Source organism: Carcharodon carcharias, chromosome 10 (assembly GCF_017639515.1).
Source record: "Carcharodon carcharias isolate sCarCar2 chromosome 10, sCarCar2.pri, whole genome shotgun sequence".
Taxonomy (NCBI): domain Eukaryota; kingdom Metazoa; phylum Chordata; class Chondrichthyes; order Lamniformes; family Lamnidae; genus Carcharodon; species Carcharodon carcharias.
In genome coordinates this window covers 28,827,153-28,854,869 of record NC_054476.1, presented here as the reverse complement: position 1 = coordinate 28,854,869, position 27,717 = coordinate 28,827,153, and the positions used below count along the sequence as shown (strand labels likewise).

The 27,717-nt window shown below is 43.2% G+C and overlaps 1 protein-coding gene across 1 annotated transcript in view; it reads right to left on the bottom strand.

Moving 5' to 3' along the window:
- Window positions 1-27,717, bottom strand: part of LOC121282809 (coiled-coil domain-containing protein 73-like) — a 134,183-nt gene that overhangs the window by 42,792 nt on the left and 63,674 nt on the right. Inside the window, exons 10-12 of the mRNA XM_041196624.1 lie at window positions 19,279-19,407; window positions 18,082-18,141; window positions 14,535-14,639 (exon numbers count right to left, since the gene is read on the bottom strand). Coding sequence (XP_041052558.1) covers window positions 14,535-14,639; window positions 18,082-18,141; window positions 19,279-19,407 — 294 coding nt within the window. The remainder of the gene's footprint in view (window positions 1-14,534; window positions 14,640-18,081; window positions 18,142-19,278; window positions 19,408-27,717) is intronic.

Sequence of the window (27,717 nt, the reverse complement as noted above, 5' to 3'; positions counted from 1 at the left end):
CACAGGGCTGAATTTTCTGGCTGACGTACCCGACATCAGCACATGGCATCGCGATATTTAGCTGGGTGGGCACCCTATGCAGCACGACGCGCACCCGCCATTAATTAAAGACCTCGTTAAGGCACTTAACTCGGCAATTGAAGCCGATTTTGAGCAGCCCGTGCGATCTTCGCCTCGGCCCACGGGACCAACAGGCAGGCGGGTAACTGATTTTTTAACAAACCTCATCCACGGGCGGGATATGTGGGCTCAGAGGGGTTGTTCATGTTTTATCTGAAGTATTTATTGCAAAATTTGTTTTAAACTTGCCGGTGTGATTGTTAGCAGTTCAGATCGATTTCCAACAGCTTTCTCTGTACTTTGAAGCTTCAACTCACCAGTCTGCAGACAGTAATCTTTATCGGGCCTGCAGCTTTCCGGAGGCCTCCATTTAGCCTGGGTATGGGTTCTGACATTTCCGCTGGAGGCAGCTCCCCTGAGGAGGAAGGGAGGGATAGAATAAGGAGGAGGCCAGGAGTGGACAATCAGCCTGCAGGGGAGCCTTCTTTGGGAGGCCAGGAGCAGGCACAAGGGGCGCAGGGCCAAGAGGTTGTCCAAGGTGGAAGGGGCCGCAGAAGATGCCACTATCCTGCTGCCAGGGTATACAGGCGGCGAAGCAGCTACCTCAATATTACTGAGGTGCAGTGCCGAAGGAGGCTCCGTCTGTCAAGGGGGGCAGTGAACTATATCTGTCAGATGATTGGCCCTGAGATCTCCCCTAACAGTGTGGGTGGACACCCCATACCAGCGGTTCTGAAGGTCACAGTTGCCCTCCACTTCAATGCATCTGGCTCCTTCCAGGGCTCGGTGGGTGATCTTTGCGGTGCCTCCCAATCAGCTGCCCACACTTGTGTCAAGCAGGTTACAGACGCTCTGTTCAAATGTGCATTGACCTTCATCCACTTCCGCTGCGACCAGGCAAGTCAGATACAGCGAGCCAGAGGCTTCGCGGCCATTGCTGGCTTCCCCCATGTCCAGGGTGCAACAGACTGCACACATGTGACCATCAAGGCGCCAGCAGGTGAGCCCGGTGCCTTTGTCAACAGGAAGGGCTTCCATTCCATGAACATGCAGATAGTGTGTGATCACAGGATGCAGATTCTGCAAGCTTGTGCAAGGTACCCAGGCAGCTCCCATGAGGCCTACATCCTCAGACACTCTCAGGTGCCGGGGCTCTTCAGTGCTCAGGCTCATCTGGATGGTTGGCTGCTGTGTGACAAGGGCTATCCCTTCAGAAGGTGGCTCATGACACCCCTCCGCCATCCAAGAACAGAAGCTGAGGAGCGCTACAGTAGGAGCCACGGCATCACAAAGGCTGTGGTGGAGAGAGCCATCAGTCTTCTCAAGATGCGCTTCCGTTGCTTGGACCGCTCAGGGGACGCACTCCAGTACCCCCCAAATCTCGTCTCTCTGATAGTGGTAGCTTGCTGCGCTCTGCACAATCTTGCGCTGGAAAGGGGGGATGCAGTTGACGATGAAGACCTTGATGCAGTGGATGGGGCTGCACATGATGAATCCAGCAGTGGCTCAGAGGATGAGGAAGCACAAGGCGATGATGAGGGGCAGCACGCCAACCCGCTACTATACCAAGGAGGCAGGGACTTTAATCCAACGAACCTTCAGCTAGCTCCACACACATGGATCTGCAGGACCAGCATTACCTGGCGCTTCCGCACGTGGCACTTAGGTGCTACATCTTCCACCTCAGGAGCTGCAACTAAGGGCTTAGTACAGAAACATCAATGTCCACTCAAACATTCATGATATGTCTGTAAAACATACAAATGCAGCACAAAGAAAACACCCTCAGCCATGGTCAGAAAAGTGGACTTTATTGCCTCCAAAATGAACAACAAACATCACTCTGACACAGATAATGAAACATTCCCTAATCTAGGGCCAACACAAAATCACCAGTGACAAACCCCGTGGAGTGCCTAACGTGCCTTATGCTTACGTTTGCAGGTGCTATGTCTTAGTGCCGTCCCATCGCTCGGAGTGGCTTGTGAGACAGCCTGCTGACTCTGCTGTCCTGTTGGCCTCGATGACCTTGGTGGCCATCCTCTGGCTCATGGAGCCTGTGCTGGCCCCACCTGGGAGGGAGTGGCCAGTTCCAGAACTGGCACCTCCCCAATTATCGCAGCCTCAACGGATGCAACGGTCACTGGCAGAGGGGCGGAGGAGCTGCTGCCCTCATCCAGAGCACCCTGAGAGGAGCTCACAGCGATGACAGGCAACTGCCGCGCCGACGTGAGGTCACATCGGACCTCCCTGCTCACCGCAGATGGATGGGCACCGAACTACGACACTGGTGCCCAGAACATCTCCCACATTGCCAATGACCACCTGTGGCCATTAGTGCTGTGAGGGCTTGCAGGTCAGAGAGTAACCCAATCAGAAGATTCTCAATCTGCTGGAAGCCCCTCTCCATGAGAGTCGCCAATCTCTCCATGGAAGAAGCCTGAAGCTCTGTCCTGAGGTTCATGCCATCACTAACACTCTGCCTGGATTCATCCACCACAGAGACCAAGTGAAGCACACCCTCATGCAAGATGCTCCCGCATACCCTGCCGCTTGTTCTGCAGCTGCTGCATGGCCAACATCTCCAGAGGCACATCATCACTGCCCGACTCAGCATGTGCCTGGTCCCCTGCAGTCCTCCGGCTGCTGGTGCCATCGGCACTCTCTGTCTGTGCTGAAATTAACAACAAGGACAGTACATCAGTTAGCGTTCAGTCAGTAACACCTTTCATCCCTTTCCCCCCCCCAGGCTCATAATGCGCTCAACCTTCAAGAATCTAAGGAGACGAACATTGGTGGGGTGGTAACTAGTCAAGAGGAGGCCCAAACATTACACGCACATACAGACAGGCTGGTCAGGTGGCCTAAGGAATGCCACATGGAATGTTATGTGGATAAGAGTGCGGTTAAGCACTTGGGCAAGACAAACAAGGTACAGGAATACATGAGTAATGGTAGGATCAAAGAAAGTCACAAAGATTACAGGGACCTTGCTGGGCAGACCCAATAAGGTAGCAGAACAGGAACATAAGGCGTTTAACTAGGTCAAAGCCAGACTTGCCTTTATTAGCCGAGGAATAGAATGTAGGAAAAGGGAGGTCATGTTGCAAGTGCAGAAAACACTGTCGAGGCCACATCTACACTTATGCGTTCAGTTGTGACCTGTGCTTCATGGGAGGGATGGCATTGGAGTGGGGAGGGTGCAAAGGTTCCTGACCTGGATGCATGCTGGCCTGGAGAGTTAGAATTATGAGGAAACATTGCATACACTTGCGACATTTGCCGTGGAGCACAGGAGATTGACAGGTCACATTATTGACCTCCATACCGAGGTGGACAGAAGGCAACATTTCCCCTTGGCGCAGGGATCAGTAACAGGGTGGCATTTATTTAAGTTGAGTGCCATGAGGTTGACAGGTGAGGTGCTGAGTACCTTTTGGACAGAGTAATGTCCGACTCACTGGCAGAAAGAGTGGTGGAGGTACAAACCCTCCTAATAAGTCTTTGGATGTGCAGCAGCGATGCCATGGCACGTCAGGCCATGGGGATAGTGGGCACAAATGGGATAAGGCGACTTCGGAAGGTGCATCCTCAAGGGGCCGAGGGACCTTTGTGTATGACCCACACATCTGACTGTATCAGTCTGTGAATGAGCAATGTTGCTGCATTAACGATTGCAGCAATCATCAGTGCTTTGGATGGTGGGGAGACAGAGTGGATGGGACTGTGGCCCTCAAATACCTGGTTGCTGCACCCCAGCCTCGCCAGCATCTGCTGACTCGCTGCCTGCCTCCTCCCCAGCTCCATGGCCTGCTCCTCATGTGTGGTTAGGTACTACAGCATGGCATGCCCACCACCAGTCCACTGACACTCCTGGCTATCGTTCTCTGTTTTTGCCTGCAGAACAGAGAAGAACATTTATTGGGGCTGATCGTTCATGTACTCTGCACGCGCACACCGCACCCCAACCACAGTGGCCTATCTGAGGCCTCCAGCGGCTCCTGTCCACACTACTGGTGATCAGTCACCAGAAGATAGTACGGCTGCTCCCAACCACCTCCCCCAGCGGCCACCTCGGACACATTCAGTGTTCATCACTTTGAATAACACAAGGGTCTTAGCACCCATGGCAAGGAGGCGCAACTAGGTGTGGCACCGAGGCCAGCAGATGGCTCTTGGCCACGACACCTTGAGGCTCCCCTTCCACCATCTCATCACCATCAATAAGACATGTGTTGGAGTTCTGAGTATGTGTCTAGCTGTCTCCCCTGCAGGTTGCCCCCAGACTACTCAAATGTGACAAACACCAACATATGCTGCGGGGAGAACCCATCTTCTCCTCAGCCACTAAGGCTGATGTAAGCATGGTCACTATTTGTTTGCCCACCCAGCGTGCGCCAAATGCCCAATACAGCAATGACACAAAGACGTGATGGGGAGGGGACCTCAAAGGCTAAGGCTACCTGCTGGGTAAAATAGCCAAGACCGATGGTACTCATCCTTCCAGAGCACAACAAATCATTGAAGCGCTTGCAGCGCTGGGTTCCTGTGCGCCACACAGCATCTTGAGATCTTACTGCCTCCTCCACCTCCTGCCACGCCTGCCTGGTCATGTGGGGTCCCTCCTCCTCCCATCTTCCGGAAACAACACCTCCCGATGATTTGACACCTCTTCCAGGGGGGCAGCAATGCAGGCATTGGAGAACCGAGGGGCACATTGGCCCCCCACTGGCCTATCCTGCAGCCTGCCCCCCTCCTCCTCCTCTGCCCTCACTTCCTCTGGAGCCCAGTTGCTGGCTATGGTGAACAACCTAAAGGAGGCTGCCTGGCCGTTCTTTATACAGACTGCCGGTTCCCCATTGGAACCGGCGGTCTGAACACGCCCATCACAAATTTGAACATGGGAGTCTGAAACGGCTGGGCAGGCCTTAAATGGCCCACCCGAGCAAAATGGCAGCACGGCCCATTTCGCCAGCGGCGATCGGCTCTGCACCTGCCGCCAATTTGGTTGGACCCGCCCACCTGACAAACAGAAAATTCAGCCCATATAAATTACTTCTTGGAGGAGATTTTAACTGTGTTCTTAGCCCAAATTTAGATCGCTCATCCAGTATCAAAATCAGCCTCAGCTATCAGTTTTTTTTTAGGATGCACACAGATTGGTAGACTCATGGCATTTTCTATACCCATCAGCAAGACATACTCCCTTTTCTCTCCTGTTCACCACACCTATTTGCATATTGACTATTTTTTCCTGATAAGAGGCTGCTCACATTAATTCAATCTTGCGGATACAATAGTTTTGTGATCTCTGATCAAGCCCCCTTAGTTTTGGCAATACGATTCCATGACCAACCATTTCTCATCCACCACGGCAAACTGATTCTCTTCTTCTAGTGGACCCGGGTCTTACTAAATTCATTTCCTCGCAAATAGATACTTTTGTAGAACTTAATACTACTCCAGATATTTGCTACTGTATGGGAAAGTATGAAGGCTTACCTACATGGACAAATAATTTCATATACTGCTCAACTTAACAAACGCAATACCTCAAAATTGTCCCAATTGATTGACCAAATTCTCTTCGTGGACCAGCAGTCCGCTATTGCACCTACTCCAGTATTATACAAATAGCATCTGGCTCTACAAACTGAATTTGATCTTCTTTCTACTAAAAAAACAGAAAAGCTTATACTTAGATCACACGGTATATTTCATCAGCACGGTGAAAGAACCAGTGGACTCCTGGCTCACCAGCTTCGTTAGTCTGTTTCCTCTCAACTTATTACTGAAATCACCACTCCAACAGGGTCAACTACCACCAATCATCAGGAGATCAATGATCAATTTAAACTTTTTTATTCCACTCTTTATACCTTAGTCTCCTTTTCAGACCCTGGTTTATTTCACAATTTTTTTGATAATATTGACATCTCATCTCTAATGTCTGACTCAGTGAAATACTAAAGGCAATTAAATCCATGCAAAGTAATAAGGCATGATGGATTTCCAACAGGATTTTATAAAAAAATTCTTATCACAACTTTCTCCATTATTATTGTCTCCCTATTCGGAATGCTTTCTCTCTAAAATGCTTCCTCCATCTTTGTCTATTCTTTTAAAGAGGGATAAGGATCCTCTGCATTGCAATTCTTACCAGCCTATTTCCCTTTTATTTATTTTTATTCGTTGGGATGTGGGCTAGCTAGGTCAGCATTTATTGCCCTTGTTCAGAGGTCATTTATGAGTTTGGAGTCATATGTAGGCCAGACCAAGTAAGAATGGCAGATTTCCTTCCCTAAAGGGCATGTTTTACAACAATTGACATGGTCATGATTCGACTTTTAATTCCAGATTTTTATTGAATTCAAATTTCACCATCTGAAGTGGTGGAATTCAAACCTGGGTTCCCAGAACACTACTCTGCATTGCTGGATTACTAGTCCATAGTAATACCACTATGCCACCACCTCCCCACAATGTGGATGTCAATATACTAGCTAAAGCCTTAGCCCATCGTCTCGAACCTGTCCTTCCATCTATTATCTCTCCTGACCAGACAGGTTTTATACAGGACCGGCAATCCTTCCTAATTTAAGGCATCTTTTCAATATTATCTGTATGCATTCAACTACTCCTCTTACTGAGGTTCTTATAACTATGAATGCAGAAAAGGCTTTCAATAGAGTGGAATCAGATTACCTTTTCTACACTCTTCAAAAATTTGGATTTGGACCCATTTTTATAAAATGGATACAACTATTGTATTCCTCCCCGGTTACTCCAGTACATACAAATAACATCCACTCTAAGCTCTTTGACTTCTATCAAGGTACCAAACAGGACTGTCCCCTTTCCTCCCTACTTTTCGCTATTGCTATTGAGCCCCTGATAATTTCACTGTGGACCTGTGGAGATATACAAGGTGTTGTACGGGGTGGAGTTGAGCAGAAACTCTCCCTATATGCTGATGACCTGCTTCTTTGCATCTCTGATCCAGCCTCCTCTCTCCCACATATTTTCTCTATTCTTGAGCGACTTGGTCATATTTCAGGTTTTAAAATTAACTTTCAAAAGAGTGACATTTTTCCTATTAACTCGATTGCAAAGAGTTACCTTCTTTCTTCCCTCTCCAAGGTCTCAGTAAACAGTTTTAAATATTTAGGAATTTTAATTACTAGATCCCTTGGAGGCCTTTTTAAGCTCAACTTTGACCCTTTGTTGGAACGTATGAAGCAGGACTTAGCACGTTGGTCTAATTTACCCCTTTCTTTAGTTGGTTGTATAAATTCTGTAAAGATGAATATTTTGCCAAAACCTCTATACTTATTTCATAGTGCTTTCCATTGTTTATCCCCAAGCACTTTTTGTTGCAATAGACTAATTAATTTCTTCCTTTATTTGAAATAAGAAAACACTCAGAATTCATAAAGTTTTTCTTCAAAGACCCAAGCATTTAGATGGTTTGACACTGCCAAATTTTCAGTTTTATTATTGGTCTGCTAATATCCGTAATATTTCTTTTTGGCTTCATTCAGATTCAGCTGGTTTAGCAAGGGTGCAATTGGAGGCCGCCTCCAGTCGATCTATATGTCTGCCTGCTCTGTTGTGCTCCTCCATTCCTTTCTCACCTTTCTTCAAACCTTATCGTCAGATGGTCACTTAAGATTTGGACACTGTTCAGAACACACTTTAGGCTACAACGTCTCTCTTTATGCAACCCTATTGATGCAAATCATTTATTTCCACCTTCATTAGGAGATTCTGCCTTTCAAGTCTGGCACGTGAGAGACATCAAAACCCTAGCTAACTTATATATTGATAATATTTTTACTTCTTTTGACTCTCTCTCTCGGAAATACGATCTGCCCCGCATACACTTTTTTCGTTACTTACAAATCAGAGATTGTGGACGCAAATTAAATCATTCAGTTTCCTTTATTGCCCCCTGAATCATCTATAGATATTAGAACTAAATCCTTTTGTTAGGGGATTCATTTCCAAATTATATGCTCTTATCTTTTCACTACACTGCCTTCGCTTTTTACCTTAAAAACGCTTTGAGAGCAAGATTTTGATTCAGGTTTATCAGAAGATATCTGGAAGTCTATTCTCTTTTGTGTGTACATTCCTCATCTGTATGTGCAAGACATGGCTTGCTACATCATATCTTACATCATATCTAACTATCCAAAGTTAAGTTATCTAAGGTTTATCCAAATTTTGATCCCATCTGTGATAAATGCCATACTGCTCCAGCCTCTCTAATTCACATGTACTGGTCGTGTCCTAAATTGGCTTTGTTTTGGACAAAAAGTTTTACATCACTCTCATTTTTAGTAGCAATGTTGAACCTTCTCCTATTACAGCACCTTTTGGAGTGGCAAATGGCATCCCTCTTACAAAAATTCAGATAGTTGCACTCACCTTTTCAACATTATTGGTTAGCTGCATTATTCTATTAAATTGGAAAGAGTCTGCCCCACCCACTTTTATTAATTGGATACGTGATCTTATGCAGAATATTAAACCTAAGAAAATAAATTACACTACAAGAGCCTCCGCTGATGGATTCTATGTAGATTGGCAACCTTTTCTAGATTATTTTGAGGAACTACAGCTCTCTGCTTTCATCTAACTGATCCTAATTAGGCTGTACGTATTATATCATGTGAAACTTTTCTGTCCTATGATTGTTGTTGATTTTATTATTTATTTTTTGGGGCTGGCAAGGGTTTTTTTCAACTTTTTCCTTTTTTTCTTTCCTTTTTCTTCTTCTTCTACTTCTCCTTTCCTTCCTCTTTTCTTTCTCCTCCAAATGCAAATTTATTATTGTTGTGCTGTAAGCTATTTTCTGTACTGTTACTCATTATGATTATTGTTAAAACTTAATAAACAGAAATAAAAAAAAGACAAATTTACACTGACCCAAAGGAGATTTATAAGGGGTAATTAAAGGCTTAGTCAAAGAGGTAGTTTCTCAGGAAGAACTTAAAGGAGGAGAGAGGGAGTTGGAGAGGCAGAGAGGATTCAAGAGGAAATTCTAGAGCTTAGGACCTAAACACCTGAAGGCTTAGTTGCCAATGGTGGGTTGAAGCATGAGGAGCATGGTTAAGAGAACATATTTAGAGGAACAGATGAAAGCTCATCAGCCTGAAATGTTAACTCAGTTTCTCTCTCCAAAGATGCTGCCAGATCTGCTGAGTATTTCCAAAATTTTCTGTTGTTATATATAAATATATATATTAACCATTACAACAGTGTTTTCAAAAGTACTTCATTGACTTTAAAGTGCTTTGAGACATCCTGAGGTCATGAAAGGCACAGCATAAATGCAAGTCTGTCCTTTCTTTTCTTTCTTCTCAGTTCTTCTTCACAAAACAATCTGCCAGATAAAATTATTGGCATGGTTTGAGATTGCGTTTGGATATTTCACAGGGAACAGATATAGATAAGTGCTCATGCTTTCTCTCAATCAGTCCACCTTTCATCAACATAAAGTCAAAAAAGGAATGTAAACATTTCCTGACAACTCATTTAGGAAGTGATGTCATGAAACATCATGCCATAAATAAGAAAGCACTGTTTCCAATTAAAAATATTAACTTGAACGGTTTCATTTTAATCTACAAGACACCAACATTTTTACTTTGTTTTGTTAAAAAGCTCACAGCTGCACATCAAAGAACCATAATAAAACCTGCACTGGATGAAAATTGTGGTCTCATTTAAAATTGGAATTTTTCCAGTAATTGGACTTCTTAGTTTGTTCTTGCACAAAAGTCTTTATGACAAATCTTTTAGATCTGGGAAGACATGTCTGTACAGAGATAGCCAAACCACAGTAAAGTTTAGAAAGACATCCTTTCAGCCTGTATATCCTTTGCTTTCCTGCAACAGTTTCTCATCAGTTATCCTACCACTACCACCACTAATATTGCAAGATAAAGGGGACACATCAGTTCATTTAGAATCAACAGCTCCTGTAAGTGTCTTTATTGGCAAAGTAGAATTAGTTCCAACTCAAAGGGAATTAAAAATGTTGTGATGCTTAGTTAATCCTGCAAGAATATCTAAATCTAATCCTCTTTCCAAAATCTAATAAACCACTATTAAGCAACTCTAGAGGGGTTTAAATTGAATAGCCCCCAAATTGGGGTTCACAGATTGTGATGCATGATTATCCCACGCACCTTTGAAGAGATGCATGTTCATTTCCAAGATGGTGCTGTGCAGCCCAGCATTAAGCACGCTGTTGAGTGGCTGCACAACTCAGCAAGGGACCCAAGTTTGTTGTGCCTAACACCAATTAAAGCTAGTCTGCACTACTTAAAGCCAGATTGCACCTCTTAAAAGTGAGATGTATTCTGGCTGCAGCAGAGACTGGAACTGCTTGATCAACATTGGAAAACGTTCATGAAAGACCCAAAATGGGGCAACAGGATTGAGAACTCCTGTTGTGTTCCCAGGTTTTCAGGTGCTGCACTGCAGTCAGTGGTGCAGGACATGGGCCAGGGGCAAGAGGTTCTCTTCCAATAGAAGGCCAAGAGGCCCTCCAGACAGCTGTTTAGAAGGCAGTGGGAGCTGGTGGCCTTGGTGGTCAATGCCAACAGCCTGGCTCTGAGGATATGTATGCAATGCCACAGAAAATTAAGACCTCATATGGGTGATCAAGGTTAGTGAATGCATCATTATATACCAAATCCTAACAGTTGAACCACCTGTCTTACACACTGTTCCAATAACCACACCCCCTTCATTTGCCTATCAATAATCTATATCAATCATGACTAAAACCTCATACTCACATGTTTCACCTCACCCTCGCAAACTTAGCACTGTTGGAAGCTGTGAGATGCGTCTGTGTGCAGCTTTGCTGCAAACACACACATCCCACTGTTTCACATACTGCCAGCTATTCAACTGTGGCAGGCATATCACCCAAATACATTTCAATGCATTCACTAACACACATTGTTCTTTTTGCAAAGAAAAGTGGCATATAATAGATGACAGCAGCAAACGGGCAGTGATGGAGCACAGGCATATGCTGACCATTGTAGATGAAAATGTGCCAGGGCTAATTGGCGTGGCTGTCACCAAGGTCATGGCCAGCAGTGTAGCTGAAGCTATCGAGAATGATGGCATATTTTTGCTTTATGCATCTTCCCAATTCCCACTTCACCCCCTCATCCCGCAATCTGTTATGGTGTACAAGCTATATATGGTGTGACCGTGGATGCCTCCTTTTATCCCATCTCATTCCAACATCCAAAACTCCTCTTGTGCATTCATGCTTTCAAATACCCAAGAACACAGCCAGTGGTTCCTGAGGCTGGAGGCCTATAGGGAGACCAGACCACAAGGAAGAATCACTGCCACGTGATCTGATAGTTGCAGCTACTAGCTCAGATACTGGCTGCCTGCAAACCTTAGAGGGATGTATAAAAGAATTGTCAGCGTATAGTGAGTAACTGGGTTGGCTTGGGCTGTAGCCAGGCCATGGGGAAAGAGCAGCCTGTGTAGCTTCCTGGGGTGAGATTGCAGATAAGTTCTACTGCAGAGGACTTGAATGGGACAGCATACAGAAGGCCGATGGTCATGCACAAAGAAATGCTTGATGCATTGGAGAGCCTACCAGAGAATTTATTGGCACTGAAAAAGTGAACAGTAGAGTCCAGCTCAAAATTGGCATAGGGCTTCATCCAGAGCTTGGAGCCCAACCTTTCCAGTATGGAAGTGGTGAACAACTCCATGAGACCAGACGCAGGCCCAAACATGATGTTGTTTCTGGTGGCCGATGTCTCAGATTCCACTGCATGTGGCAGAAGTCACATAACGTCTGAGTGCTGCAGTGGACACTCAGACTGAGATCATGAAATCTTTGCTTGGTGACATAGTTTGGTGCCACACAACTTCAGACTGATGTCACCATGGCTGTGGATAGGTGGATAAGGCTCTTCTGCTGATAACCCTTCTCCTCCCTCTAATTCTGCTGCCCAAGGAGAACTGCAACTATAACCCCCATGACTCGGAGCAAGTGCTGTACTCAGAAGCCTTTCAAAAGCGTGCCACTCCCTGCTAACGTAACCACCTTGTCACAACTCCCCCAACAATCCAGTATTTCAACTAACTCTAAAGCAGCAAAAAGATAAACAAAAGCACCTAACCCAAAGTTGGACAGTGACGCTTTTAAATAGCACCTGTGGGTGGCGGGGGATGCACTGTGTTGCTAAACACATGTTCAGCAGTGCATGTTAACAGAAACAGCAAGGTCCAAAATCATAGGTTGGGTGTCAAATAAGTGTTACACACTGAATGAAGTCATAACCCACCCACTCTGCATACTTGCCTGCCCCACCACCCTCACATGTTGATCGGGATGGCCCATGCAGGAAATGGTCAGGAGCGGTTCCCCAACCATTTCTCACTTCAACAGGCTCCTGTAGCATTGAAATCATTGCAGTATAGAGCCTCATTTAGCACATCAGAAATTTCTAAGTTTGATGACCCCCATCAATGTCAGGAAAAGTATTAGAAGTAGAGATAAGTTAAGCACAGTCCACTGATTGAATGATATACATCAGGAAAATAGTGCAAAGTAGGATTTTTGTCTGCTATAATTTCTTTGTGGTCAGCCAAGAGTCACACACACAAAAACTTATGTTCAAAGGTCTCCAAACCAATCTACTGAATGATCTTTTTAAAGATCGGATTTCTGCCCAATATGAGTGCACTCTCTCCTCTGAAAGGACATACCCCAATTAACCAACCTGGGGAACTAAAGCAGTGTTTGGTAGCCAAGTGTGAATAGGAGCATTGGTACAATGTAGTCTGCTAAAATCTCACAATCAGAACAGAGTACTAGTAAACTTCCCACTGTTTGTCTACCAAAGAATGTTAGGACATTAGCTGGCTCATTTAGCCCAGTCTAACTCTCCAGGTTCCATTAATGTGCCAATCATCAACAGCAGTCTGCAAACCTGCCCAGCTTAAGCATCTGATTACCAATTTTGCCAGAGAGTTGGCATTGTTCTGAATTTTTAAGGAAAGAAATTGACATGATATAATTAAAGCAGGAAAAGCAGGAAAAAATGGAGAAGCATGATCCTCTAGTTTCAATCCATTCATCTTTAAACAGAGAAAAGCAATGTCCAGCAAGATTCTTACAAGTAAAGACAAACCTTTATATTATACTAAATGCAATGTTGTGATCATGTTCTCTCTCATTCAACCGTGGTTCTCATTCAAACAGATCTTTGATGTTTACCTTTCTTCTCTCCAAGTAGTTGCAAATGTCCTGTGTTTCGGTCAGCTATTACCCATCATAAATCTTGCAGCACAGGAGGTCATTTGGCCCATCATGCCCATCTTTGAAAGAGCTAGCCAATTAGTCCCACTCTGCTACTCTATTCCCCTAGCTTTATTTTCCAACTAGCTCTTGCTTTTAGATTTACTGCATTGCTAAAACAGATACTCACACTTCATACTGTTTTACCCATGGTAGTGTGAATAAGGATTTTTCGTATGATCCAGAGTTGTCTTTTTTTACAATACCAGAGAACTGGACACAGAACTTGTTATTTGATACTACAGATCCATCTACTTTTATAATCATTGCACTCCTTTCAAGGGTTGCACCTACCTAATTTTTTTTTCAACTTTGGTATTTTCGCTATATACTTTACTTAATAACTAACTGTGCTGCACAAGGAAATAAGTTCCATAAGCTGTACAATAAATAAATCCTTCAACTAATTCTATTCTATATCAAGAACACATATCATAAGGGATTCAATTAATTTTCTTCTTCACATTATTTTCTTCTTCAAATTAAGTCATTCTTCAAAGTTGCAGGTCTTGCTTGCCAAATAACCAAATCAGTTCCCACATCCAAACTGAGCAGTACAACACAGCAGGCTAAGGAAGATAAGTAAACTGTATATAGAAGAGAATAATAGAAGGGAATCTTAGATAGAAACAAATGCAATTTTTGCTGACAGCCTTGTTTCAATTGAACTCCTACTGGCAGCCCCAACCCAACTCCCACCAGCAACCCTGATCAAACCCTGATTTGACCTGACTTCCAATGGGACCCAGCTCAAACACTCAAACGACTTAAAATAAACATCATTTACTCTTAATGTGAAGATGATGGATATACATGGTTAATTAAGCTGTAAGTGTTAGCGGCTTCTTAAAAAAACGATACAAATGGAAGGAATAAATTATGCACTGAAATAAACGACCTCACAGGTGATAAGTCAGATGAAGATAGGTTTAACTCAAAATTATACTCTGCGGCACTGATTACTGTAAGAAGGGAGGAGATGGGTTGGAGGTGCACCAAAACATTCTAAAACAGTCCAGCTTTGGTGCTCAACACCCATAAACCATAAATCATAAAGCACTGTTGAAAAACTTCACAACATGTGGTATCAATAAAAACAACACACTATAAACATTCTGACCTGATGCTTCTCTCCAGAAACTTTGAGCTCTTTTTCAATTCTGTCTAGTGCCAGTTCCTGACGCTGTAGCAGCTGCTGAGTTTGTTGAAGTAATTTCAAAACTTCCTGATGGAAATAAATGACTCTTAATGTTCTTTTTGAAACAATATGTAAAATATAACTAGGACCTCAAGAGTACAGAATGTCCTCTAGAAGCTAGGAACCATGCATGTGTGTACACGGTGCATGTTTCTAATAGTCACTCATTGTTAGATATAAAACTGCATACAGCACGGCTTAATATTTTCAAACATGTACTGCTTTTTGTAAGTTACTGCAAAGAACAGATTCCTAGGAGACAATTAAAGGTAGCAACACAATCATGGATTCAAATTATCTTTGTAAATTGCAACAGTTTGGACATTATCTAAATCCTTAAGAATGGCCTGTTGCCATTTGGCTCTTTTCACCGCCCATATTTCAAATTAAAACTCATGGAATAACTTAAAAACCTCCAAAACAAGTTGAATATTATGATAATTGTTTATAATTTAAATGTAAGAAATTCTAAATCAGGGATAAAATTAAAACAAAACTGAATAAATTTAGAACAAAATAAATGAGAGATTTATAGTGTTACCAAGGTATTTTCTAACAGTATGTGAAAAAGCAGATATGAGTGAACAGCTGAACAAGACTGGTAGAAAGTGGCAACAAGAGTTTGTTCCACTGTTACTTATAATCAGAGAATTGCTCCCATGCTTAAGTAGTTTATGAAAGTTAGCCCACACAAAAAGGGCTGTTAAATTTTGGTTAGTTCTGCTCAGCAGATTCATTACTCACGGTCATTACATGTGAGTTGGCTTTACAAATGAAGGGCAAAATGTCGAAGTTTAAATAGAGCATTACCAGAAGTGATGGTGAACTGGGAGGAGGGAAGGGGGTGGGATGAAAGGGGGGAGGGTGGAATGGTGGTGCAGGAGATGCAGCCACATCCCAGTTATTAAACTGGCAGCCCAACCCAGTGCTTCTGAGCAGTCCTGACCCGATTCCTGCTGGCAGCTCCAATCCTGGTACAAACTGACTCCCACATTTCTGACAGCTCACACAATGAAAAGAATGATTGAACTTACTGCTGATAAGCAAGCCACAACTTTATTGCTTTCAGTATAACTTCAATGTTCATGTATCAAAGAAAGATGTGTATTGACAATGACATTGCAAAACATTTCACAAAGAAATGCCCTGGAATACAATAGCTGTTATGTAGATGAGGCATGGTAGCCATGTTCTATATATCAAGATCAAACAAATAACAATGAGGTGAATTATGATTTCATCTGTTTCTTACTGGTAATAGATGAGGGAGGAATGTTGGCCAGGACACTGGGGAATACTCTGCTCTTCTTTGAACAGTGCCATAGAAATTTAAACATCCACTGGGAAGAAAAAATTGAGAAGAGACAATGTAAACTAAATGGCATAATTTTAAAGAGAGTGCAGAAACAGAGGTATGGGAGGTAGGCACACACAAATCTTTGAAGGTGGCAGGACAAGTTGGCATAGATACGAGATCTTTAGCTTCGTAAGTAGAGGAATAGAGTACAAAAGTAAGGAAGTTATATTAAACTTTGATAAATCACTGGTCTAACCTCAGCTGGTGTACGTTGTTTAGTTTTGGATGCCACACTAAGAAAAAATGTCATGGCTTTGAAGACAGTGCAGAGACTTATTAAAATTATTCCGTATGAGACTAGAGGACCTGGAATTGTTCTTCTTGGAGCACTGAGTGTTAAGGAGAGATTTAATAGAGGTGTTAAAATTAAGATAGCATGGATAGGATGAAACTGTTTCCACTGGCAGGAGGATTGGTAACTGGCAAAAGAGCCAGAGTTGAGCTGTGGAATTCCTTTTTTTTTAAATACAGGGAGTTACGTTGATCTATATTGCCTGAAAGGGTGGTGGAAGCAGAATCAATAGAATTAGATATATTCTTGAAAAGGAAAAATTTGCAAGGTTATGAGAAAAAAGCAGGGAAGTAGGACTAATTGGATAGCTCAAAGAGCTGGCACAGGCATGATGGGCTGAATGGACTTTTGCAATTCAATGTGATTCTATGATATGATTCACCTTATCAAGACAAAGCAATGTTGTGGTTGAAATGATGTATTATCAAAGGAACCAATCTTTGGATGAGATGCTAAACCAGCCTCCTGACCCAAGAGTAGTAAATTTGTCTGTTAGAAGTTCACTTGTGCACAAGCTGCCAGCAATGTTGGACTGGATTGCCAGTGTGTGTTGATCATGGTGGAAATACTAGGGAAAATTGAGCTGGGTCACAGCTATCAGCAGAAATTTGGTTGCACCAGCCAGAGGGAGTATGGTTAAGAAGGAATAGATCTGCATTCTACCTGAAGCTGCCAGCCTGGCACACATCGCATTCCTTATCTATAAAGATTCAGCACCCTTTTTAGCATCCCTAACTGACAGGACCTCTGGGTCTCAGCCTGTTAAAATAGGATTTGTTAAGGCCCGTCCAGCGTAAGATGTGAGCGGTAGCGCTACCTGTGCAGGCGGGGGGAAGAGCGAGAGTTAGGGCCAGCGCGTGAAAGAGCGCATCAATTTCCCTGAGGCACAGAGCTGCCTCAGGGAGATTGAAGTGCTATTGAAATAAATAAATAAATGGAAAAAAATTTAACCAAGCATGTCCCCTCATATGGCATGTTTTTATATTTCAGAAAACTTTTTTATTTGATTCATAAAAGCTTTAGGAAACCTCATCCTGCTCATGGATGTGGTTTCCTAAAAAACGTAAAGGCCGCTTGGCAGTGTAAACAATGACACTAATTAATTCATTAGTGGCCTTAACAGGCCTATCAGTTATCAGCGGGTGCACGGCCGACTCCAGCCCGCTGAACAAAACATCGCGAGACAAAGCGATGACACTGGTACGTACGCCTGATGTCACTGCGCGTCATTTTACGCGCCAGTGTGTCGGGCCCGCCCCCACGCGCCGACTGAAAAATTCAGGCCCGTGATAAAAGTGGCGCACACCCATTATTTTCATTTCCATGTGTTATTTTCTACAAGACTGAATCTTTAATTTTGGACATGGCAGCACATAACTGCAGGAGCAAAGTTTCACCACTGACTTGTTTGCCAAGCTTGTTTTAATACAGTTAGGAATAAGGACATAAACAATGTACTGAACAGAACACAAAGAGATACTTGTTTATTAAGCATCCCTGCTCTCCACATGATGCTATCATTGTTCCATTTATATCATATTCAGGCCATTTTGAATTTGCAGCTGCTGCTTGTAGCTACTCCTACCAGGAGATCTGGTGTCACAGTATGTCATGCTGGTCTGTCTTCTGCCATCCTTACACATCCACTGTAACTCATCTGCAACTGCACCATGACGTCCATCATCCAACTATGCCTCCTCGTTCTGCTGCCCTCCACTTTGCCCTCTAGAAGAGCTCTCTATAGCTTTTCATTTATATGCACATTTCAGCTTACAATGGAGATACGCAACAGTTTTGTCATTAAATGGTTTTAATCCAACCTGTTTTTCTTCTTGAACAGCTATTGCATCTTTAGATATCCTCTTATTTAATTCGGTCTCCTTTAGAAAAAGTAAAAATACGAAAATGTTACCTCATTATTCACAAAACAAAATTCTACATTCTGTTTACACTTATGTTGGAATCAAGAAACTGAAGCCAAAATGACAAAACGGTCTAAAATTAATATTTTGAAACCTCTCAGTCAATTTGTCGAGCAGTGCATTACAAGGTGGCAAGATATGGGCTTCACTTGCCTGTGGGTTCCTAATCTCGGATGTAAGTTAAAAAATGGAGGTCAAGCACAAGTTTACCAAGAGGAAGGGAAAATAAAGTCATCAGTAATTACAAAACTCCCAACAGGCCCAAGAAACTGCCTTCTCATTGAGGCAATGATGGACCAAGGGCTCGAGTAAGGAGAGCAAATCATTTTCTTGAGGGTCACAAATGTATCTATCTTGCCCCTCTTCTCCATGTCCAGGTATCACCAAGGCATCCACCTATTAAAGCTACTGCGAGGCATCCAGAATCCATGCCTCCAGCCAGCCATTGGGAGGTGTACAACAACCACCCAATAATGACTCTCATTTTCCACTCTTCTATAGCAAGGCTTCTGGCTTCAGCTAAGTACCTCATAGTAGCAATGCGATGGGTTCAAAAACAAAACTTGCGGTGGGGATGGTTGTGAAAAAATATGGTTCAATACTTTTGCATCACAGTAGCTGTTTCAAAATGCAGTGACACACTAGAGGAGTATTTTTAAAAATTGAGCTAAAAACAATTCCAAAACATTATTTTCACTTTTCTTGTTACCAATATAATGCAATAGTAATTCCCCAGCACACATAATTTTAATTCACAGAAAGTCAAAATTAGAATGGAGGGAAATTAATTTTCCGAAGTGTAACTCACTGAGGATAATTTTGATTCTGTGCAACAGTGTGGAATGAGTGATAGCAAGTGATAGTTTTACTTCTCTCTGAATTTATTTTCATTGATGTAAACCGGGATGCCAATTCATCATCAACTGGTTTATACAATTCTATGGTCAAAATTAACCCTGTTGGATATGTCAATATTTTTAGAAACAGTTTCAAAATATATTAACAGATCCCTAGAAGAACATCACTGTGAAATCATTTGTGTTTAGATCCAGCTTAAGGATAAATGGTGACTAAATTTTAAATTTGTTGTGAAACCATCTGCAGTTTTTGCTTCAGCTCTTGTAGCTCTTGTTGCTGTGCTTTAAGATGGATGTTTTCTTCTGCCAGTTTGCACTGAGAAGTGACCTTGGATCTTATCAAGTCTGCAGTTACTTTCTCCAGTTCCTGAACAGAGACAAAAGTGTACAATAGGTCATTTGAATATCATTCACTTTGAAACTGCCATTTCTTTAAATGAAAATCTAAACAACTCTGCAATGTCATAAAAAAAAACCCAAGCTGATGCACTGGTAGCCATTACAAGCCAAACCCTTTCAGTTCAACAGCTTCCCTGTCAATTCCATGAGAATGGTACATATTTAAATCATTAATTTACTCCACTGTTTGAACTGATGGGTGTAAAAAATAAATGCTACGCGCTTTGATCTCAATTAATGGCAACTCATGGAACTTCAAGTCATAAATATTCTGCCCTTTTCTCCCCCACCCCCTCCCTTTCTAGTTTAGGGTAGTCTGCTTTATATCCTTCGCTCCTTGAGCACATTGACATTTACTCAGGCAAACGGCAGAGGTTATGAATGTAGCTTTCTGATAATATCAAGGATTCTTGATGATGCCATCATATTGAACTAAGCATTCAGCACAGTAATAGTATTATCTGGCAAATGTTTGGTCTGTTTAACTTTTCTCTGAAAAACTGGAATTCCATCTTATCGCATCACAATTGTTGAACTGCTCTGGACTAAATCAAATAATGCAGGTTTAATTTTATGTGGTAATTGCACATGCATTGTGGTAGTTTTACACCCAAATTTTAAACATAGACTTTTATTAATGAAACACATGCATATATTCATGGACAATAAAACTACCTATGCATTAAGTGAATTAATTTACATCAATTCAGCAGTCAGTGCTGCTAGTTAAAGTGCAGGGGTGGACTGGAAATAGAAACAGGAGTGGGTCATTCAGCCCTTCGAACATGTTTGAAATCATGGCTGATTTGCACCCTCACTCCATTTGCCCACCTAGGCTCCATAAATGTTACTACGCTTGGCCAGTTAAAATTCAGCAATTGATATTTAAAATGTGAATCTGTAGAAGGGCCTGGGCATTTCATGATTCTCTCACATTTTACATGAACGATCCTATATCTCATCCATTTTATCTAAATGATGTCAGCTAAATCTTTCTCAGAGCAATCAACAGAAGATCAGGACACACAGCAGATTTAAATTGAAGGAACTTTTTATTATTTTTATGATAGGGTGATAAATACGACTGCATTTGGAGACAGTGGGTCCCGTGGAAATCCATTATTTGTTAGTGAGTAAACCTAATGTCAACATCATTGCAGCTATTTTTAAAAAGATGCTAGCTTACAGATTCCAAATCAAAGGAATACAGTATTACAAGTAGATTGTGATTTTAAAATGCATATTTATATTTGGGAGAGCGACATAAACTAATAAAATTTCCTGAGTAAATACATCATCATCCTCCCTGGCACATACTTCATATCCTCTATGCTCATGAGGGAGGATCTTGGATTATAATATTTCTTGCTTGCAAAAAAAAATCCTGGGAATACTGCAGAATGTTTACATAAAATACACACAATTAATCATGATACTGTTTAGCATTAATTTTTAAAATATATTTTTATAAAAATGTCTGTTCTGCCCATCAATTTCTATCATCATTAAGGTAAATATATTTCCTTCTTCATTATGTAAGGCTCTGTATTTTTTAATCAGCAGCTTTTAAGACTATTTAAGGAGGAGAGGGAGACGGATGGAATTCTAGAGCTTATGGCCCTGATGGCTGAAGACACAGTTGCCAAAGGTGAAGCAGAGGAAGTGGAACACGCATAACAGGCCACAATTAGAGGAAACCTGCAGGGTAGTAGCTAGGTGAAATTACAGAGATGGGAAAGGGTGAAGTCACACAAGCAACTGAATACGAGAATAGCAAATGTAAGATTGTGGCCAGGAGCTAATGTAGATCAGGGGCACAGAGATGGTGTGTATTAGGATATGGGCAGCAGAGTTTTGAATTACCTCAAGTTCATGGAAGGTGGAAGATGAGAGGATAGTCGGGAAAGCATTGGAATAGTTGACTCTGGAGGTAACAAAAGCATGGATGCAGGCTTCAGCAGCAGCAATACTGATTCAGGCGGTTGGTGGGGAATGGGGTGGTTGGGGAGTTAAACAATGTTCAGAGCTGAAATACAAAATCTTTGTAATGGAGAAGATGTGTGGTTGAAAGCTCAGGACAGGGCTGAATGGAATACCAAGATTTTCAACAGTCTGATTCAGCCTGTCACAGTGACCAGGAAGGGAAATGGAATTGGTGACGAAGGAACAGGGTTTGCTGCAAGAACGAAAAGTGGTGTTTTTGGTCTTCCCAGTGTATAACTGGAGAAAATTGCAGCTCATCTATGTTGGACAAGCAGTCTGACAACAAAAAGGAAGCGGAGGTGAATAAATATTGATGTTTAGGTAGCAATTGATGTGGTTAACATACATGTAGAGTCTAACGTCATGTCAAATAGCACAATGCACCTTGCTGAGACAGTGAACATTCCGGGATCAGCACATAACACTCTTCCCCTTCCTAATTTACAATCCCTACTCAGCATGCTAGTTCCCATGTTCAAAGACCCAATGAAACTGCTCCGATGTAATCAAATGGACAATTCACAGACAAAATTGTCGACAATTCCCAGATGATCTTGGCTCCAGCACATGTGGTTTAAAAATGTACTTCTTTCTTCATCCACTATCCCCATGTACAGGAGTCTCTCCCCAATGATGAACAACTGACTTTATTTGAACAGTGCTCTGGATTGGAGGATAGGAAAAGGAGCATGAGAGGCTTAATGGAATACATGCAGGGAAAGGACATGTTGTGAAGGAGTCAATATGGAGGGAAGAAAGCCCTACTAACGGGAGTTGGTGGCGCTGGGGTAGTGGTATTGTCACTGGACTAGTAATCCAGAGACCTAGAGTAATGCTTTGGTGACCTGGGTTAGAATCCCACCACAGCAGATGGTGAATTCATTAAAAATCTGATGACCATGAAACCATTGTCGAATGTTGTAAAAACGCATCTGGTTCTCTAATGTCCTTTAGGGAAGGCAATCTGCTGTCCTTACTTTACCTGGTCTGGCCTACATGTGACTCCAGACCCATAGCAATGTGGTTGACTCCTAAAGATCCTCTGAAATGTATCAAACCACTAAAAAGTTTCAAAGGAACAAAACCGGATGGACCAGCTGGCATCGACCCAGGCACCGGAAACGACAACAGCAAACTCAGCCCTATTAACCCTGTAAAGTCCTCTTTACTAACATCTGGGGCCTTGTTCAAAATTGGGAGAGCTACCTCACAGGCTAGTCAAGCAATAACCTGACATAGTCATACTCATGGAATCATACCTGACAGATTATGTCCCAGACACCATCATCACTATCCCTGGGGATGTCCTGTGCCACCGGCAGGGCAGTCCCAGCAGAGGTGGTGGCACAGTGGTATACAGCTGGGAGGGAGCTGCCCTGGGAGTCCTCAACATCGATTCCAGACCCCATGAAATCTCATGCCACCAGGTCAAACATGGACAAGGAAACTTCCTGCTGATTACTACGTACCGCCCACCCACAGCTGATGAATCAGTGATGAACACCACTTGGAAGAAGCACTGACGCAAGGACGCAGAAGGTACTCCGGGTTTGGGACTTCAATGTCCATCGCCAAGTGGCTCTGTAGCACCACTACTGACTGAGCTGGTCAAATCCTAAAGGACATAGCTGCTAGACTGGGTCTGCAGCAGATGGTGAGGGAACCAACAAGATGGAAAAACCTCATCCTCACCAACTTGCCTGCTGCAAATGCATCTGTTCATGACTGTATCGATAGGAGTGACCACCGCACAATCCTTGTGGAGATGAAGCCCTGTCTTCACATTGAGAATACCCTCCATTGTGTTGTGTGGCACTAACACCATGCTAAATGGGATAGATTTTGAACAGATCTAGTATCTCAAGACTGGGCAGCCATGAGAGGATGTGAGCCATCAGCAGCAGCAGAATCTTAATCAAACACAATCTGTAACTTTATGGCCCGGCATATCCCCAACTCTACTATTACCACCAAGCCAGGGGATCAACCCTGGTTCAATGAAGGGTGCAGGAGGGCATGCCAGGAGCAGCGCCAGGCAGACCTAAAAATGGGGTGTCAACCTGCTGAAGCTACAACACAGGACTACTTGCATGCCAAACAACATAAGCAACAAATGATACACAGAGCTAAACAATTCCACAACCAACACATCAGATCTAAGCTCTGCAGTCCTGCCACACCCAGCTGCAAATGGTGGTGCACAATTAATCAACTCACTGGAGGAGGAGGCTCACAAATATCCCCATCCTCAATGGTGGGGGAGCACAGCACATCAGTGCAAAAGATAAGGCTGAAACATTTGCTATAATCTTCAGCCAGAAATGCCGAGTGGATGATCCATCCCGGCCTCCTCTAGAGGTCCCCAGTATCACAGATGCCAGTCATCAGCCAATTCGATTCACCCCACGTGATAGCAAGAAATGGCTGAAAGCACTGGATACTACAAAGGCTATGGGCCCTGACAATATTCCAGCAATAGAACTGAAAACTTGTGCTCCAGAACTTGCCGTGCCCCTAGACAAACTGTTCCAGTACAGCTACAACATTGGTATCTACCCAATAAGGAAAATTGCTCAGCTATGTACTGTACACAGAAAGCAGGACAAATCCAACACGACCAATTACAGCCCCATCAGTCTATTCTTGGTCATCAGTAAATTGATAGAAGGGGTCATCAACAGTGCTATCAAGTGGCTCTTGCTTAGCAATAACCTACTCACTGATGCTCAGTTCAGGTTCCGCCAGGGCTACTCAGCTCCTGACCTTATTATAGCCTTGGTTCAATGATGAATAAAACAGCTGACCTCCCAAGGTGAGGTGAGAATGACTGCCCCTGACCTCAAGGCAGTATTTGACCGAATGTGGCATCAAGGAGCACTAGCAAAACTGGAGTCAATGGGAATCAGGGGGAAAACACTCTGCTGGTTGCAGTCATACTGAGCAGAGAGGAAGATGGTCGTGGTTGTTGGAGGTCAGCCATCCACAACTCCAGGACATCACTACAGCAGTTCCTCAGGGTAGTGTCCTCAGCCCAACCGTCTTCAGCTGCTTCATCAATGACCTTCCTTCCATCATAAGGTCAGAAGTGAGGATGTTCGCTGATGATTGCACAATGTTCAACACCATTCATGGCTCCTCGGATACTGAAGCAGTCCATGTCCAAATGCAGCAAGACCTGAACAACATCCAGGCTTGGGCTGACAAGTGGCTAGTAACATGCGTGCCACAAAAATGCCAGGCAATGACCATCTCCAACAAGAAAGAATCTAACCCCTTGAAATTCAACGGCATTACCATTACTGAAAACCCTGCTATCAACATCCTGGGGGTTACCATTGACCAGAAACTGAACTGAATTAACCATATAAATACCGTGGCTACAAGAGCAGGTCAGAGTCTAGGAATCCTGAGGCGAGTAACTCATCTCCTGACTCCCCAAAGCCAGTCTACAATTTACAAGGCACAAGTTAGGAGTGTAATGGAATACTCTCCTCTTGCCCAGATGAGTGCAGCTCCAACAACACTCAAAACGTTGACACCACAAAGCAACCCACTTGATTGGAACCCATCCACAAGCCTTTACTCCCTCCAACACTGATGCACAGTGGCAGCAGTGTGTACCATCTACAAGATACACTGCAGAAACACACCAAGGATCCTTCAACAGTACCTTCCAAACCAATGACCATTACCATCTAGAAAGACAAGAGCAACAGAAAGATGGGAACATCACCACCTGGAAGTTCCCCTCCAAGCCACTCACCATCCTGAATTGGAAATATATTGCCATTCCTTCACTGTTGCTGGGTCAAAATCCTGGAACTCCCTCCTTAACAGAACTGTGGGTGTACCTACACCACATGGACTGAAGCAGTTTAAGAAGGAAGCTCCCCACCACCTTTTCAAGGGCAATTAGGGATGGGCAATAAATGCTGGCCCAGCCAATGAACCCCACATCCCTTGAATGAATAAAAAGAAGAGAAAAACATGTCTGCTACTGAGCAAGTAGGAAGAGGGAAGAAAGATAAACAGATAATATCTGCAACTCTGATGGGGGGAGAAGGTGTAGTGTTGGGCTTTGCAGCCCTTCACTTACAAAACATACTTACTTAATTTGATCAATTTTTAATTCCTCTCAGGCCACAGAGGAGGTGCCAGAGGACTGGAGAACAGCTAATGTGGTTCCACTATTTAAGAAGGGTTGTAGAGATAAGCCAGGGAACTACAGGCCAGTGAGTCTCACTTCAGTGATAGGGAAACTATTGGAGAAAATTCTGAAGGAGAAAATCTATCTCCACTTGGAGAGGCAAGGTTTGATCAGGGATAGTCAGCATGGCTTTGTCAGAGGGAAGTCATGCCTAACAAATTTGATTGAATTTTTTGAGGGGGTGACCAGGTGTGTAGATGAGGGTAGTGCAGTTGATGTGGTTTATATGGATTTCAGCAAAGTCTTTGACAAGGTCCCACATGGGAGACTTATAAAGAAGGCAAATGCACATGGGACACAGGGTAATTTGATATGGTGGATTCAAAATTGGCTTAGTTTTAGGAGACAGAGGGTGATGACAGAAGGATGCTTTAGTGACTGGAAGCCAGTGTCCAATGGCGTACCACAGGGATCTGTGCTGGGTCCCCTATTATTTGTCATTTATATAAATGACATGGATGACTATATGGGGGGTAGGATTAGTAAGTTTACAGATGATACGAAGATTGGCTGGGTGGTTAACAGTGAGGTTGAGTGTCTTGTGCTACAGGAAGATATAGACGGGATGGTCAAATGGACAGATAAGTGGCAAATGGAATTTAACCCTGAAAAGTGTGAGGTAATACACTTTGGAAGGAGTAATTTGACAAGGAAGCATTCAATGAATGGCATGACACTAGGAAGTTCTGAGGAACAAAGGGACCTTGGTGTGTGTGTCCATAGATCTCTGAAGGCGGAGGGGCATGTTAGTGGGGTGGTGAAAAAGGCATATGGGACACTTGCCTTTTTATCAATCGAGGCATAGATTACAAAAGTAGGGAGGTCATGTTGGAATTGTATAGAACCTTGGTGAGGCCACAGCTGGAGTACTGTGTGCAGTTCTGGTCGCCACATTATAGGAAGGATGTGATTGCACTGGAGGGGGTGCAGAGGAGATTCACCAGAATGTTGCCTGGGATGAAACACTTAAGTTATGAAGAGAGGTTGGATAGACTTGGGTTGCTTTCGTTGGAGCAGAGAAGACTGAGGGGCAACCTGATCAAAGTGTACAAGATTATGAGGGGCATGGACAGGGTGGATAGGGAGTAGTTGTTCTCCTTTGTTGAAGGGTCAGTGACTGAGAGGACATAAGTTCAACGTGAGGGGCAAAGTTTAGGGGGGATGTGAGGAAAAACTTTTTTACTCAGAGGGTGGTGACGGTCTGGAATGCACTGCCTTGGAGGGTGGTGGAGGCGTGTTGCCTCACATCTTTTAAAAAGAACCTGGATGAGCACTTGGCACATCACAACATTCAAGGCTATGGGCCAAGTGCTGCTAAATGGGATTAGGTAGGTAGGTCAGGTGTTTCTCACGTGCAGACTCAGTGGACTGAAGGGCCTCTTCTGCACTCTGTGATTCTGTGATTACCAAGGGAGAACCACTGCTATATAGTTACCTTAACATCAGCTGGTCATAATTTGCAACTCTCTAGTTCTATTTTGGGCTTTGAATATTGTGGGCAATATCTCCCACTGTGAAAAGAGTTGACCCAGATATAACCAGATACAATCATTATCAAAATCTCAGATTGACCACAACTTACTGACACCACTGAAGCAAATGTATGCATAGGCCAGTGTAGATAAACCAACTTAAAATTAACCCATTGCACCTAATCTTGTTTTAACAGATCCTGAACATTTTATTCCTGGAAGATTGATAAATAAAGTATATACACTCTAAAGAACTGAAATTGTGTAGACTACCCCCACATTAAAATTACAAGCATCATTTTGATTAGAAATTACAATTTTTAATCAAGTGGGAGATAAACCCTTTTCCACAGAAAAAGTTTTTTCCATCAATGTGAGGGGTGTCAGTGTTGGGGAATGAAATACTTTCCATGTCAGACATCCAGTGCCAGTAACAAGCACTCCCAGAACAGGTACAACACAGCTAAAAGCCCCACCATTGTCCTTCAACTCCAAAAACGATTGCTTGCATGCCAAACAGCAGAAACAACAGGTGATAGACAGACCTAAGCAATCCCACAAGCAATGGATCATATCTAAGCTCTGCAGTGTTGCCACATCCAGTCGTGAAGCGTGA